Source organism: Brachyhypopomus gauderio, chromosome 6, assembly GCF_052324685.1.
Source record: "Brachyhypopomus gauderio isolate BG-103 chromosome 6, BGAUD_0.2, whole genome shotgun sequence".
NCBI classification, from domain to species: domain Eukaryota; kingdom Metazoa; phylum Chordata; class Actinopteri; order Gymnotiformes; family Hypopomidae; genus Brachyhypopomus; species Brachyhypopomus gauderio.
In genome coordinates this window covers 33,167,705-33,185,160 of record NC_135216.1, presented here as the reverse complement: position 1 = coordinate 33,185,160, position 17,456 = coordinate 33,167,705, and the positions used below count along the sequence as shown (strand labels likewise).

The following is a 17,456-nucleotide window of genomic DNA, read 5'->3' as shown; positions in this document are numbered from 1 at the left end:
CGCGTAGTTAACAGCAAGTATATTTTAGCCTTAAGAGTTATGTAAGTGAGAAACATAACACCTGGGTATTCAGGACCCCTTGTCTCAAAGTTTAAAGAATTACCTGTGCAATTACCTGACTAAGACAATGTTACTGGTCTGCGTTGTGGTGTTGCAAATGATGAGGACGCTCAATTTGAGCTCTGGATTGCACATGCTAGCGGAACCACGAGGTGCACATAAAACATACAATAAGCAACCCAGCAGGCATTTCAACGTTGTATTAACGTCACATGTGATGGTTGAATCAAAGTTGGATTTGGTGTCGATTTTGAAAGGTGAATCAACGTTGATATGCCAACGTTGTTTCAATGTCATACATTCAACCTTGAATAAGCCACAAAACTCACGTTCATGATGCTCAAAATTGCATGAGAGAGAGGAAAAAAAACAACTGTATGCCATAATGAAAAAATAATAATTTTATTATTTTTATTCTTTCTGTAAATTTCTTCTCCGAGAACCACCACACAACCTCTCCGGTGCATACTAGAGGTGTTTAGCCATCGTGTCCATGCCTCCTGTTGTGTGATTTTGTGTCTAAAGAGGAAAAGCAAACACCATAAATACTGTACATCCTGTATACAGTGCCAACAATTTTTAACGAACGAAAAAATATTGAATTTTCATCCACACAAAACAAAACATCCCCCTCCCAAAATCTTCACTTATCTTCTATATTTTACACCATACACAAACACAACAAATAGACAGAGGATAGAAGCATTACGTCTCAAATCGCATAGCGATATTCCTCATAACGGTACATCTCAAATCGCATAGCGATATATCTCGTAACAGTACATCTCAAATCGCATAGCGATATATCTCCTAATAGACCCGAATGATATAAACCATCGGTCCGAACGATCTCAGAACAGTCACAATAAATGCCAAACACAGCTCAGTATCCTTCAAGGACCAGGTGGAGTCCACTATTCAAGACACCACAAGGTCCAGCTTCTTGCTCAAGACGCGCTTTTAAAGACCCGCCATCCAATCTCGTCTCGTGACACATGACACTGGCACCAGATGTCGATCACGTCGTTGCACCCTCTTCTGGAGAACCTGCAAGCACACCAGACACAACACCAAAACAAAACCACAGAACCCCTAACCGTAACAATGTGTGATGAGCTTACCTGATCCATTCTTTGTGACTACTGCAGAGTCGGGTTTAGGGATGTTAAAAAAGAGATAACATCTCGAATGAGATCTATTCCAAGATGTTGTCTGGGGCCTGCTAATGGATTGAACTGAGTAACAAGCTGCTCCATGTATACAGGATCCAAGTTGAACTGGATTGGAGGTACAGCAACCCTTTCTGGCCAGTCTATCTCAGGTGCGCCACCTGAAACAGAGGTTTCTCCACTCTCAGCAGCTGGTGTGGCTTCAAGATCACCTTCTGAGCGACAGAAACACAGAAGATAAGAACTTCTGAGGAGCAAGATGGAGAAAGGAAGAGGCAAGCTATGTTTTACAGGAAAAACTCATAACTTCGATATGTTTAAAATCTTTCACCCCCACCTACACTTTCACACACATGCACAATGGGCAATTAGTCTGAGAAACTTTAAACATTGCCCACAAACCCTTCTCACACCTTCTCTGCTGGCTCCAAAGAGGTCACGCATTGCAGTAGTTGCCTGTCCATGCTGTTCCAAGCAACCTCTGACAAAAATCTGGATTGGGCTCTGGTGTCTTTCAGTCCTTAAACCATGATTGTTCCATTGCTGGGCAAAAGCATCTAAATCTCTATTGATCCTTGACAAGTAGACATAATGCAGAGCCCATAGATGGAGCTCATTGTCTACATTCACAATTCCTTCACTCTCCAAGAAACCAAAGAGGTCGTAGTACACATTTGTTAACCTTCTCCACAGGTCACCCCAAAGTCTCTCAATACGCTGATTGTGTGTGCTTCTTCCTCTGAGGGCACTGCCTCTCTCAGAGCCTCTGAAAATGTTCATGAGCATGCATACTGCATTGTTTTCTCCACCACAATCTGTCCTGACTCTAGAAGGCACACCATACTTGGCCACAGCACGTATGAAGCTGTCCATCACAGTGTTGCTCCGGTTGTTATTGGAAGCATGTAGGAAGACAACAAGACGGCTATAACCATCAATGCCTCCATGGATAACTATCCTCCATCTAAAAGAGTTCATGTAATAAAGATAGTATACACTTAATATAGCAGACAGACAACTTGTCATCTATATGGATATCTATTGTATTTTATTACTATTATTTAATTTTACTTTAGAGCAGGGGTCGGCAACCATTGAGACATGGAGTGCCAACTTCAACATTTCTAGTCAATGAGTGTGCCACCATCAACAAAAAATTGGTGCAGTGGGGGTGTGTGCATACTGACAGTCACTCTGTCTACATTCTGATTAAGAACAGGGCTGCCCTCACTTTAGCCTAAATTCCAGCAGTTTTCAAACCTGGGACACAATGCAACATTTATTTTCAGGTAAATGTTCCCTCAAAAACAGGTGAAGGGTGTTTCTTTATACTAGGCAGGTTCACACGAGGTGTGCGGAGTCGCGCGCTACGGTCACTCACGAAAGTATAATCCATAATAAATAATCCAGCCTTGATGCGGCTCAGGGATTACGTCACATGCAGTGCCGTGCGGCCGTAGTGCCTGTAAATTAAAATTTTAATGTACCAATGACGGTAATTTAAAAACCAGGACATTTCCTCACTTAAAAAAAAAACCCGGGACAGGACGTGAAATATGGACAATCCCGTGGACGTTTAGTCACCCTACTTTAAGAGAGCCAGACTGTTTGCTATACTGAGCCACGGCACGTTTACCGGCTTCGGACCAGAGGCTCTGTCATCTCTTGTAACGCTATCAGGTAGGCTAACTGATTTTGATTAGGCTAAATTTAAACATGGGTCTGTGGCGGGAGCTGAGTGCAGAGCGTTGAGGAGCGATTTCGATTGGAGGATCGTGCTCTCTGTCTGAGATTTTTTATTATTATTTTTTGCAGATGCTGGTCCAACGTGGTGCGTGCCAGTGATTATGCCTCGGCATGCCAGCAGTGGCATGTGTGCCATAGGTTGCCGACCCCTGCTTTAGAGTTTATGAATTAATATTTTCTTTTTCAATTTTCTCCAAATGCCATGGGTATTAGTCATGGGTATTTACCTTATTAATTTGTGGTTTCCATCAAGGTGCCACAAAGAGTTGGGTCCAGCCACACGGTATGCTCGGCGATGTAGAGTCTGAGACATCGCTCTAAGTGCAGCTGCTGTAGAATTTAGCCGACACATACTGGCCCGCACCCTGTGTCTCTGAACACGAATTCTCATTGCACGTAACTGTGCACGAACAGCCTCAGGTCCAAGCAGGTTATTTCCAGCCACCAGTTCCCTTATCATTTCATCCAGAGCAGAGTCTGTCATATCAGCATACAATGCAGAATGAGAGAGATTGAAGAGTCTGAAAAACAGAAAAACAAACTAACAATTTATTTTTAACTGAAAAACAAAAAAGCATAAAAAAAAGTCTATGCTCCCTTTTTTGCAGTAGTTTGATAAAAAAATATAAGAGGTAAAGGCTGGTCACACCAGACACCATGGGAATTAAGTTTCATGAACTAATGTTTTAAATGTTTTCATCTTATTGAGTTTATATAAGCTGAAATCCCATCTAGGTATGCATCTAGGTTGGATTGGATATAAATATGGATTTTATTTTATTGTGATGAATCAATATTTAAATCTCTCAATTTCAAGTTTTATATGAATTAATTATTTCTAAAACAAGTCAATTCACCACAAAACACAAGAATGAACATACCTCAAACGTCGTCTAACGGTGCACAACGACACATGCAGAATGTCTGCTATCTGTGGCGCTGTAAAGCCACATGACTTCAAAAATGATAATTGGCCTCTAGTGATAGAGTACTGAGGTCGACCCCTAGTGCCACTCCAGCTCAGCGGTGCCTGATATCCTGAACTGGCTGTAACAATAGTACAAGTCTCCTTTAATATAGACTATGAAATGGTAAGCAGAGTCTTCAGATATGCTAACAAAGCATTTAAAACCCTACAATTACACCACCATTCCCCTTGAAGTTATAAACCCCCATTACATTTTTCAGAAGTAAAAATCTAAGTGTTCGGAGCAGTATTGTTAACAATACCTTCTCGTGGGTGCTGAATATATGTCCGAATTTCTTGGCAGTATTGTCTTATATCATTAAACAGCTGATCTTCTGCAGTGATATTTAGAAGTCTTCCTTTTGCCCATTCAAGACTCCTTTGCATTGTTTCCAGCCTACACCGATGTACAGAATTGCAATAATTTCCATTATAAGTTGTGTAAAGAGGACAAAGAGTAGCATTTTTTTAATTAAACATTGGCAATCAAACTAAATTAGGAGTTCCCAAGTGTCATGGTTGTGTTATCGGTCAGTTTCTCTGGTAGTTATGCTACCATCATGAACAAAAAAGTCCATCGTGTACAAAGCTAAAAGATGAAAAAACTCATTTTCAGTAATTTATCACTGAAATACCTCTTGCGTCGAGTCACCTATTCGTAATTGGATTAGGTTAGCTACCCAAGTAAATTAAATTAGGCTAACTGGCTAATTCAGGCTAACTGGCTAATTAAATTAGACAAACTGGAACTTTAATTTGTAGTCCATTTGTAGTGTTTGAATTTGACTAACTAATGTTTATCCTTTTAAAATGTGTCTTACCTGGTTAATATGGATGGAAGTAGATCAGGTCCGGGGTTGTCCGCTAACAGCAGTCGAGTGCAGTCGTTAATTGTCCGTCGACAACGCAAGATGAAATTTCTCCTCGCCATCTTCCAGTAGTAACTGACTACTACAGTTGCTACTTGTGCGGATACTCGTCACGTTTGAATAAAAACATGAACAGAAACGTGATCACTGGTTTATCAAACGATAAGATCTGTAATGAACGGTTCTGGTCTGACCATGTTCGTGAGCGATTGGTGGAAAAAAGTTGAACTCTATTGGTTGTCAAAAATGTCAGGAGGAGCTCATTATCATACTACAGAACGGCGTTTTTAACGCGTTTGGATGGACACAAAAGCGCCGTAAAAAACGGCGTTTCAGAGCACTTAGAGCGGCGTTCTGTACGGCGTCTTGTATGGCGTTTTAAACTAACATTTAAACGCCGCAAAATACGGCGTTTTTGTTGTTTTTTGCGGCGTATTTTACGGCGTTCTGAAATATAACGGCGTATTTTGCGGCGTAAAAACCTCCAAAACGCCGCTTTTTCCGCCGTTTTACAAATGAAACACGTTTAGTTTGAGACTAATTTTGACCACTTTGGCGTTCCATACATTACAACATTTTTACACGTGACGACAGGAGTAAAGTCAGCCAATACATACGCCTGACAATAGCAAACTTTTCATAAGTAAGTTATGTAAGCTGCTGTCATTTGGACCTCATTCCGAATGGTAATTATACACTTCTGAATAAAATGTTTAAATATAGTCTACTAAAACGTTTTTGCTATCACTGTTTTCTGTTATTGTGGAGTCACAGTGGGTGATATGTTTCCATGGCAGATGTGACAGATGTACCTTGGCATGGGGTCACCAGTTCTTAATATGTGACCCCACTGAATTTCCACCTATGATTATTTTGAAAACAGCCATGTCTTTCCTGGTGACCTACCATCCCTTCACCTTATTAGACAGGAAAAAAAATCACGACTGGAATGGACAAGTGCACTTTGGAATAGGGGTCACCGATTCTGATGGCTGCTGTCTAAATATGTGACTGCTGTCCATCCCTATACAAACTAGTTAAAACCCAACCAAATGTTTTCAGGTGACTTACCATCCCTACACCTGTTAGCCAAAGAAAAACATTCATGAATGGAGTGGACAGACTGACCGTGGCATAGGGGTCACCCATTCTGACAGCTGCCAACTGGATCTGTGACTTTAATGTATCTTCAAAAAATATTAAAAGATCCACCAAACTTAAAATATTATAAGACCAACAGTAACTTTATTTGTATAATGTATAGACAAATATTGATAAGGGGGGCATCACAATACTCCCATGCATCTCCACTAAAATAGTGAAACAATAATTTAGAATACTGAGTTACTGTCACGATTCAGCTCCGGACCCTTCCCTGTGGGCTTGCCGTTATGTTGTCTGCGTGTCGTTATGTCCATGTTTGTACTTCCGTGGGCGTGGGTTGTTTGTGAGCGTGTTCGTTTGTTACACCTGTGCCTTGTCTCGAGGTCACGTGGGTCTGTGTTATTCACCTATTTAATGTGCGTTCGCGCGGTGTCTTGTGCTCGTCTTTTGTCTAAAGCTGCGTGTCTGTATGAGTGTATGTATGCAACTCCTGCTTCGCACGGAGCTTACTCGTGTCGTTTCAATAAATGTTCTGTGTTACACCGTAATCGTCTGGGTGCCTGCCTCCTAAGCCCGGACGTTACAGTTACTTAAAGTTTAAAGTTTTTCTAAAGTCATAGGGTATAAATCACATAATGTCCATTATGAATAAGCCCAAATGATAGAAACCAAAATTTTACTAAAACATGAACATTAATTCCTTTTATTAACAACCAAGAAGAATAAACTTTTAAACAATTCACAAAAGTAACCAAAACTATAAATTATGTTAATCGTCACATTGAGGACCCCGGCCCCTCCCCTTTGGGGACCAAACATAGTTAGAGGAAGGTCATTTTTTCTTTATTTTTTGTCAAAAAATGATTCAGTAACAGGAATGAACTGTTGATAACAGGAATGAGTACTGGGTAACAGGAATGAGAATTGGGTGATAGGAATAACATTTCACCAGACTACTTTTGTTGCGAATTCCCTTCAGTTTCTAAGACTTTAATTCTGGCGCCACTAGGGGGCACACTAAGACAGGCATAGAATGGGTTTTAGTTCAGGCGATAGTTGGGCAGCGCTGAGGAGGTCCTCAGCACCCGGTGTTTAGCTGCAGCAGCAAGCTAGACATTTTTCTGTTTCCTCACTGAAAGAGTTCAGTTAATGTGTTCGTGAAGAGGTCAGTTTACAGCTCATGACACTTTAGTCACATATCTTCTGGTTGTGTTGTTATTTGTAGCTGTGCTAATTATTTTAATTATCCTACCGCTAAGTACAGTTAACTATATTTACTAAAGTTATAGATATTGCATGAGCTTAGCAGCCGAGATGTAAAATGCACTACTATTTAATTAATGTGCGATTTAATCACATTATTAGCGTTTGTAACTAAGAAAGTTCATATATGAAGAATGGTTGTGTCTTTCTTGGACTTAGTGTTTGTATTTGTTATTCCAGAAAACCATTCCACTGTAACTCTGTACACTCCTGCTGAGCTACGAGTCAAAGTAAAGACCAAAACTGCATTCCCTGTCTCCGTGTCACCTCTCTTACCGGAGTGCTCCAGTGGATAAGGAATCCCAGCATAAACTGCTTTAATTATTAACGAGCTATTGAACAACTATAATATGAAACAAACATACAAATCTAATTTACTTATACAAACTTTATATAAGTACAGTAGCTTTAGTGTGTGTGTGTGTGTGTGTGTGTGTGTGTGTGTTGCAGACTCATGGCGGAAAAGGTAAAAAATGGAACAGAAAAGTTCATTTACAGCATGCGTGTTCGTATGAGAAGGCTGTGTGTAAATGTGTATCTTGTATGAATGTAAATATGCAAATGGATGTGTTTGTGTTTACACAGATCATTCAAGAATCTGATTAAAGCAGAAATTGAGACGTGGTTTAGGATCTATAAGGCTAGTTCCAGTTTGGCCCAGGTTTCTTTTTCGATCTCCATATGGCGACCTGTCACTGGCTTTGGGGGTGGAATATGGCAAACAACATCCTCAAACAGATACCAGAGGATGTCCTCTCGAGCTGGCCAGAAATATCTGTTCTGGCCAATTTTCTGCATGCATCGGACCTCAACATGTGTCTCACTGGTGTCAGTGATGATTCCGGAGTACAGGTCTCCCTCATACCTTACCACACACCATTTACCAACAACTTCTAGATCTTGCCACTGAGGTTGTGGGAGCTGTGGGGGCTATATCCTGGGGGCAATATCCTGCTCAATGGTGTCATCATATTGGAACCTGCGACCTTTCTTAGCCATATATACTGCATAATTAATGAGTCCAATGGAATCATATGTGTTTTGCTACATCATAAGTACACCAGAACTGAAACTAGACCTGGAAGTGCTTGGCTCAGCGCTCATGGCTTTCCTGTCCTTGAGTCTATGATACGTCTCCCTCCACTTCTTGCGCTGTCTCCTTCTCTCTGGCACTGACGTCTTTGATGGATTTTTTCCTGCCTGACTCTAGGTCCTCCCTATACTTCTGCTGTTCCTGCTTTAAATATTTTGCCCTACGTTCTGGGTCAGCATCGCGCCGAGCACGATAGCGCCGCTGCTTTTCAGCAGCACTCAGAGGTGGATTGGCTCCCAAAAATCATGCATTCATATCAGAAACATGATTACTATGTCAAGGGCATATATTGTTTTAACTGTAAATGATAAAACTAGCTCTATAGTATTACATTCATAGATGTACATGCAATTTTACAATAAACCAGAGAATTCTCCTCATTCCTGTTACTATTACTCAGTCATGTTACCGTTACCCAGTGTTCATTTAAGTAACAGGAATTAAAGTAACAGTAAAGAGTTTTTAGCATTAAGCTAGCAAAAACATGAAACTTAGCAATGTAGCGGTTATGCTAGCAGTAGTGATGGGTTCGGCAACACTGATGCGTCGGCACATGCGCCGATCTCAGAGCGAACCCTGCGTCGGTGCGCGACTCGCTTTCAGCAAGTCACATGACCGATACAGGAACTGTTTCGAAATGACACTTACGCGCCAAACTGTGTTTATAAGGAAGCGCATGTGTCGGGATGCATCTGCCAAAAAAATCACTAAACTTTAGCGGTACGACATCTTTTTAATCCAAAACTATGGAACAGCATCAAGGAAAGAGAAAGTTTTCTGCTGTGTGGGACCATTTTGATCTTACATCGGAAAATAAGGTATTTGTTTTAATTCCGTTGTTGTTTCATCTGGTTTCTTTCAGAGCTTCCACTCGATCTTTCTGAATCCAAATTCATCTCAAATCGGCTCTTAGTTTACTATTCATATTCTGTTCTGCAGGTTAAATGTTGCATTTGTTTGACAGAACTGTTAAACAAATCCACCTCCTCAATGCTGAGGCATTATAGGGCCAAACATGAGAATGAAATCCCAGATACACCCAGGATAAACTCAGGTATACAACCATTTTACAAATTACTCACAGCTGCCTTTTTAAAAATACATTTTTATAAATGTATTCTTTACTTCATTTTTAACAATCAAGCTTCCAGGAAGCAGATGCTGGATGAGGCTCTCCTGAATTTCATTTTGACGGATTGCCAGCCCCTCAGCATTGTGGAGAGTGAAGGGTTCAAGGAACTGGTTCAAGTCCTAGAGCCCTCATATGTTTTGCCAACCAGAAAGGTTTGTGTGGAAATGATCTAAAGTAGTACTTGATAAATCCAATTTATGTCATCTTTCATTTAAATGTATTTTTGATTTGACTAATTTTCAGACCATCAAAAAAATGGTGGCCAAAAAGTACGAGGAGGAACGTGAACGAGTGAAAATGGAAGTACAGCAAGCTGTGGCAGTGAGTATAACAGCTGACATGTGGACATCTGTGAACATGGAGGCTTATTTGGCTCTTACCTGTCACTACATTAATGAGAATCTGCAGTTGTGTACATCTGTGTTGGGAGTACAATACTTCCCACAAAGTCACACTGCTGACAATTTGGCCCAAGTCAAAAGAGCCATAATGGAGGACTGGGCCATAACCAATAAAGTAAAGTGACCCTAGCAACACTTCTAGACCCCAGATTTAAATCACTCGGGTTCCGCAGTTCCTCCAAGGGCAATGAGGCCATCAGTAGACTGTCAGAATGTGCATCTGTAATTGGACGCACAAGTGAGCCCCAGCCTGGACCGTCTTCACAACAGCTGTCTGCATCCACATCAGGTATGTTATTCAGCATTATTTGTTTGTTGTTGTTTGGACATCATGTACTTAAATGCCAATTTGTTGTTTTTAGATAACCTTTGGCACCATCTTGATGTTGAAATAAGCAGACAAACCAAAAGTGCCACTGCTGATGCCATCCAGGAGGTGCAGAAATACCTGGCAGAGGGCAATATTGCCAGGTCTCAGAATCCTTTAATATACTGGCAAAACCAAAAGTCTATTTATCCAAATCTCTTCCGGCTGTCCTTACAATATCTTTGCACTCCAGCCTCATCTGTCCCGTGTGAGCGAGTATTTTCTACAGCTGGAGAAGTTGTTTCAAAAAAGCGTAACAGACTAAAATTCAAAACGTTGGAAAAACTTATTTTTTTGAATAAAAATTTGTGAAAAAAACAGTCCACAAGCATCCTCATTCCAAACACATTCACTTTTGCACATTATTTATTGACTGTATCTAAGAATATCAAATATTATTTTATGTAACAATATATATGAAATACTATAATACATAATAAAATACAATGACTTAAAACATTTTGTATAGACTAGGTCATCACATCAGTCCATCAACTAGGTTGCCTGTAGTGATTTTTAAGGTCCAGTAGGTGTCAATATTCAATGACACAGTATTGACACAGTATCAATACAGTTTCCCTATGGGTCGAAACGCTTCATGACGCCTCATTTACCCATCACTAGCTAGCAGTACAAGGTCAATCTGCACATTGTAGTGATTTACTAAAGTAAATGTTTTTAAAAATCAACAAAAATATCAGAGACATAATTTAGGTAACATGATTAAGTACTGAGAGTGACCAGTCATGGCTTTAGCTACAGTTTTGTCAAGAATATTGACCAGAGCATCAGAGAACTTACTTTTGGTCTTCCCATGTCTTCAGATCACCAGAAGTGATGTAACTTCCTCTTGAATATATAAATTGTGGGTGGTCCCTACATTTTCAGGGCGACGATGTGTTTGGGTAACAGTACTGAGTGATAACTAGGGGACAGGACTAAAATGCATATTGCAGGGTTCGTACGGTCATGAAAAACCTGGAAAAGTTATGGAATTTGAAAATAGCAATTTCCAGGCCTGGATAAGTTTTGGAAAAAATAAAAATACTCAAATGTTTTGGAAAAGTCATGGAAATTTGCTTGACACAATAAATGTATGTCGTTCCGATAACTGGAAGAAAAAATAAATATATATAATATAGCCATTTTTTTTCATTGTGCGGACCACTAACGTAACTTCACTCGTTAGTTCACTGCGTTGGCGTCGGACTCCCAAGCGGAGCTGTAGATTGTGCTTTGATGTAAATCACGTAATGCTGGTAAATGCCAATTCAACAATGGCTGCTTCAGTTGGACAAATACAAGCTGTGGCTTGAGAAAGACAAGGACTCGTGCAAAATGTGCACTGTGTGGTTAACCAATTGGTTAACGATGGGGTTAGAGACTGAAAAGTCCGTCGTAAAGCAGTTTTCGTCGTTAAGCGCAAACCTAGATTTAGATACGCTTTAATCGTAAATACAGTATAGAAAAAAACTAACAATGTTCTTTTACATACAGTGTGAGAGAGCGATCGTGCTGCCTCAGCTTATCGTACACACCACTTCACTACACTCCACAACACTCAACAGTGCTGCCACTGCACCTCCGCGCACCACGCAAAATTAAGAAAAGTCATTAAGTGGGGACTCACCGGCTTTTAGCCCGGATACGGCTTATAGCTACAACATTTTCCATTTAAAAAAAACTTTGTAGATGCGACTTATATTGATATTGAAAATACGGTAAATGTTTATTTTTTCAATTAACCCACGTGGCTTTTCATTAATTTATGATATACTGTGGAATTTTGGCCTGGATTTTTTCTTATTTTTCATGTCTACACATATGTTTACAGAATGTATAGTCATTGAAATTTGTCTGAAAGTCATGGAAAAGTCATGGAAATTAATTGTCAAAAAAGTGTATGAACCCTGATATTGTAAGTAAAATACTATAGATTTCAAATGTTTCAAATGTATTTAAAGTAAATGGGGATATGGAATTACACAAAAAAAATTAAAAAGTTTAATTCTGAAGGATTTTATTCACTTTTTTCATGGTTAAGTGTAGCGTTTTAACATTGGGACAGGTATGAAATGCATGTTTTTCAGTATTCTGGGTAGCTTTTAAAAATGTTTTTAGATATTTATTTGAGTTTTTTAGTTTAATATTTATCCACAACACTTTAATTTATTATCACATGCAATTATCAGCTATTTTACAGCTATTTTGCATCATGGTTAAAGGCATAATATCACTGGGACATAAAATGGCCCATCTAGCAGTGGGCGACTGAGTCAACAGCAGCGTCTAGCTACAGCCAATGGGAACGCGGAGAGAGAACCGCGGCCTACATCATCCAATTGCACACCCGGAGAGCCAACCGCAGTTTTAGACCTGCAGTTCTAGACCTGCAGTTCTAGACGTGCCGTAGTTTTAGATGTATGTAACGTAATATCCAGATAGTGTTTTAGTATGTCGCGGGAGCAGATGGAAGAATGATATTTATAAGCAGCAATAATATATGATAGATATATGATAATGTCTGAAGGTCATTTTTGGGTTATCGTAATGTTTATGTCATGAATGTTTATGTGATGAATCTGGCTAGCGTTAGTGTGTCTTAGTTCATTAGTTCTGGCTACCTTTATGGCTATTTAGTAGCTTTGATTAAATTTGAAACAACTTAAAGGAAGGAAATTAGCACGTACTACGCTACTATTAATACTAAAAGTAGTAAGCAAGCTAAAGTAGCATTTCCCCATCATTATTAACCCATAAGAACCCAGACTATGTTCTGAATATTGATACAATTGAGCATATTAATATATGATAGACATATATTTAGTCTGCTAAATGCCATAAATGTAAATGTAAATATGATCGGTCTGAAGGTCATTTTTGTGTTATCGCAATGTTTATGTCATGAAGGATGAATCTGGCTAGCGTTAGTGTGTCTCTGGCTACCTTTATGGCTACTTTATAGCTACTTCGACTTTGAGAGAAATGCTAGTCCTGCGAACGTAAGTTGTTGCGGGGGGGGGGGGGGGGGGGGGGTGGCGAACGTAAAATGGACAAAAATTAAGTATTATATAGCGATCGATCGATCGATCGCCAGTGTTTGCGCCAGAGCGAACTGGTAACTCATTGAATCATATATATATATATATATATATATATATATATAGAGAGAGAGAGAGAGAGAGAGAGAGGTAAATAAACTAGATTTTTTTTCGGCGTGAGAAATCGGATGTGTGGCGTGTGAGCGAAAAACCCCAAGTATCACATAATATTTGCTAGTTGCATGCCAATGAAGGTATACAAGTAAAATAAATCACTCCTAACATTCTGGAAACGTATGCTTACTCACTGAAAGCATCCGGACATTATGCAATTTTTGCTGATTTAATATAAAATAGCCTATGCCAGTAATCCAGTAGTTTAATTAAAAATAAAATATCTTCAGGAGACAAGCTGTGTGTGTAAATGACAAAATTAATCCAAACTCCCTAAAAGAACAGGGAAAATGAGGCGTACTACTTCTATTTAAATACAAAATGTGGTGTAGATTATCGTTTAAAACTTGTCAAATGTTAGAGATTTGGCTAAAACAATTGAGAATCAATGGGCATATTTAACAAATAAACTCTTTATACAATGGATTATTACAATATACAAGCCCCTGAGCCTACGGCATGCATTGGAACTGCTGGTCTAGAACTGCAGTTGGCTGTCGTTAGCTACATTCCGAGCCGCTAGGTGGCGCATGTCTAAAACTACAGCACGTCTAGAACTGCAGGTCTAAAACTGCAGGTCTAGAACTGCAGTTGGCTCTCCGGCTGTGCAATTGGATGCATCTCACCGCGGCACCGCTGAAGATATCTCTGAAGAATGTAAAAAACTTTCAAGAATGCTTTCAAAACAGTAACCCAGCAAACACACAAAATCCTCACCTTTCTTACAACTTTACTACAACACTGTGTTTAAGTTATTGTGACAGCACTGGAGAAATAGTGCGATTGATTGTATCTATGTTCACTGCAACGGAGAGATGAAATAATTCTGGCAACTTGGGACCAGAGTTGTATAGTAACGAAGTAGAACTACTTCACTACTGTATTTAAGTACTAAAATGCTGTATCTGTACTTTACTGGAGTATAATTTTTTTCTCCTACTTCCACTTTTACTTCACTACATATTTTCCATCAGTTTAATACTTTTACTCCGATACATTTTTACGTGCTGTATAGTTACTCGTTACAATTATAAACATGTTAGCTGGCGCCGTCACCGGGTCAAGCGATCAGGCTGTCTTATGAGAAAACTGCGCATGCTCCGGTCGCGTCTTGATTACTCTGCTGCTGCCTTCACTCAACACTCTTGAGCTTCGTAATCTAGGTTCACTTGACACGTCGTGACTGCCGCAAGGGTTCGCGCGGCAAAAATGACGCAATCGCGGTGGCTCCGCCCATGCACGTTGGACACGCGCGGTCGCGTTGCGAGGTGAGAAGGGTAATGCTGCAGGCCGGAGCCCCGGTGGGCGTGGGTAAAGGGCGGAGGATGTGTCAATCATTTTTTAATGCAGCCAATCAGTTACTAGACTTTCGTTGTCAATCAATTTTTATTAAGCCAATTATCAACCAGAGTTAGCTGTCAATCATTTTTTAATGCAGCCAATGGCGATTGTGGCTGCCGTCAGTGGCAGTCATGCAGATATTTTTGGTCGCGCGCGCCGCTCTCTACACGACGGTGTCGATTTAAACAATAACAGAAATAACCGTCCGCTAGGAGGCGATTCTTACCCCGTACGCTAGAGATCTGGAGAAGCGCGCAGCGAAGTTTTTAACTTTGTTAGAAGACATTCCGGAGATGTGATTTTGTTTCAAGTTAACCCTTTCAAGTTAATGCGGCCAATGAGTTCTCACGGCATCGTTTGATTACACCTGTGTCCGATTAAATGCCAGTAAATAAGGAACGCCTTGTGTCCGTTTTTCGACTTGGAGGGAGTTACAGTGAGAACTCAGTCTGCTCTACATGAGGCGAGGAGACAACGTACCTTCCATCCACTGAGCAGCAAAGAAGATTCATCGCACTTTAGCATCAGACAGATAAGACTGTGCAACATAAGCAAACTAAGCAGCGAGCAGTTTGAAGTTTACATTGATGGTTCAACAAGTGATACATTTAAAACAAGTTAAATGTTTAAGAAGTGGATCAGCTTTGTTAATTGCTGTAATTGCTGAAATTAAGTAATCTGGTGTTTTGCACATTTTCTTCAAGTTCAAGGTTCTGTCTAAGATTTGTAAGTGAAGTCATTTGGCATTTTTTTGTCATTTGAATGCTAAAGGTGTTATACAATTAAGTGCTCAGTTTTTATATGGTGTTGGTTTTAGAAACAGTGCATCTCATTTGTTATTTAAGTTGATACTCATTTGGATGTTTTCTTAAGGCGTAAGGTTCTGTGAAAATCCTTATCTTTATCCATTCTTAATGCTCTCAGACTAAGGGCAAGATTAAGCTTGCAGCTATTAATATTTTTGTTGGTTAGATTGGTCAGTCGTTAAGCCACAAGTCCGACAAAATATAGCTATAAATTATTTGGGTCCAAGTAAGAAGTAAACATTGCAGAATGGAGCAAATGACTGAGAATGAAACTAAAAATGGCGACTTATTTAAGGATAGTAATGGCGCAGACACACAGCAGTCATCTGAAACTGAAGAGGAGTTAAGAAGAAGCCAGAGAGCTCGAAGGCTTACTGAAAAGGCTCAAGAACAGTATGATAATAAATCAAAAAAACTGCAGAATCGTTTTACCATTACTTACGATAAATGGAAAGTGACTGCCAAGCAAGCTAAGAAAGTGATAAAAGGAACTCCCTCTATTGAGGTTGTACAGGAGTTGATGACTGAGATAAGTTGTGTATCAGCAGATGTGAAATATAGCTATGAAGAACTGCGCAAATGTGCTCCCCCAGGCAGTGAGATCCGTCGCAGAGTTGACACCTGTGACGCTGTATCAAAAATAATCTTGGAAAATGCATCCACTTATCTTCACAACAAGGATGCCAAAGATGTCCAGACAGAGGATTTTGTCTGGCCGGAGCCTGGTTCTGTGTTTTCATCAGCTTCTTCAGGCACAAGTAAAGGCTCTCGAGGTTTATGGGGTTCAAGCATTAAGTCACGTCAATCAAGCCTGTCCTCTGTTAAGAGACAGGAAGCTGCAGCAGAGGTAGCTGCTACACAGGCTGCTCTGAAGGTCCTGCAAGAGATAGAAAGTGAACAACGAGAACTTGAAAGCCTTGAAGAAGAAAATAGAAAGAAGATTGCATTACAAGAGGAAGAAAATGTGATACGAATGAAAGCACTGGAAGAGAAACGCAGACAAATAGAACGCCTTCAGACTGTTAAGAAGTTGAGTGCAGCCAGGGCTCGACTAGAAGTTTATGAACAAGAAGTAAACTCAGATGAAGAAATAGTAGAGTTGCTTCATAACTGTTCAGTTGAGCAACACCGATCGACAAGAGCTAAAGGAAGTCCTCATGAGCCTCCTGTAGCATACCAAGCAGACAGTACCGCAGTCCTTGCTGAAGCAATAGCAGAGTCTATTAATGTGAGCCGTCTTCCAGTACCTGAACCTTCTGTTTTTACTGGAGACCCTCTAAGATACAAAGACTGGAAGATGTCATTTCAAACTCTAATAGGCAGGAAAAACATTCCAGTAAACGAAAGGGTCTATTACCTTCGTAAATACGTTGGTGGACCTGCAAGAAAGGCCATTGAAAGTTATTTTCTATTGGGAACAGATGCAGCTTATGATTCCGCATGGGTTATCCTGGAAGAAAGATTTGGAAGCTCATTTGTGATAGCCAAAGCCTTTAAAGACAAGCTTGCATCATGGCCCAAAATAGGATCCAGAGACAGTGTCGAGCTGAGGGATTTTTCAGACTTCCTTAGGGGCTGCCGGGCTGCAATGTCTCAGATTAAAGGTCTAGAAGTATTGAACACCTGTGATGAAAATCAAAAGCTTCTCACAAAGCTTCCTGATTGGCTGGTAGCCAGTTGGAACAGAAAGGTGATCGAGATCGAAGAAACTTCCAATGAATTTCCTACATTCAGTCAGTTTGTGGAATTCATCACAAGGGAAGCAAGAATAGCTTGCAATCCAGTGACTTCTCTTCATGCCTTGAAGTCTAATGATGGTGAAAAGGTAAAGACAACAAAGACACGAAATGTCGGCGCGAAGGTGCTTTTAAGCAATTCTGAAGAAAGCGCAGAACTCAAAGGGTGTGTCTTCTGTGAAAAACA

At 40.1% G+C, this 17,456-nt stretch overlaps 1 protein-coding gene across 4 annotated transcripts; it reads left to right on the top strand.

The window, feature by feature from the left end:
• The first annotated feature begins 6,986 nt into the window (after positions 1 to 6,986).
• LOC143516329 (E3 SUMO-protein ligase ZBED1-like) lies at positions 6,987 to 10,428 on the top strand. Of its 4 annotated transcripts, XR_013131660.1 has the most exons (7): positions 6,987 to 7,080; positions 7,359 to 9,089; positions 9,211 to 9,325; positions 9,416 to 9,555; positions 9,647 to 9,724; positions 9,978 to 10,093; positions 10,167 to 10,428. XR_013131660.1 is itself a non-coding variant. In XM_077007883.1 (6 exons), exons 2-6 carry the CDS (start codon positions 9,018 to 9,020, stop codon positions 9,993 to 9,995), a joined length of 423 nt encoding a protein of 140 aa, XP_076863998.1. In that variant the 5' UTR covers positions 6,987 to 7,080; positions 7,359 to 9,017; the 3' UTR covers positions 9,996 to 10,428. The 4 variants fall into 4 exon arrangements, 2 of the variants coding, with proteins under 2 accessions (XP_076863998.1, XP_076863997.1); XR_013131659.1 differs by having other exon boundaries at positions 9,647 to 10,093; XM_077007883.1 differs by having other exon boundaries at positions 9,978 to 10,428.
• The last annotated feature ends 7,028 nt before the right edge of the window (positions 10,429 to 17,456 follow it).

Excerpts from the sequence above, each read along its gene's own strand:
- LOC143516329 (XM_077007882.1), top strand. The coding sequence starts at position 9,018 with ATGGAACAGCATCAAGGAAAGAGAAAGTTTTCTGCTGTGTGGGACCAT. Across the intron at positions 9,326-9,415 it reads TACACCCAGGATAAACTCAG|CTTCCAGGAAGCAGATGCTG; the intron begins GTATACAACCAT and ends TTAACAATCAAG. Across the intron at positions 9,556-9,646 it reads ATGTTTTGCCAACCAGAAAG|ACCATCAAAAAAATGGTGGC; the intron begins GTTTGTGTGGAA and ends ACTAATTTTCAG.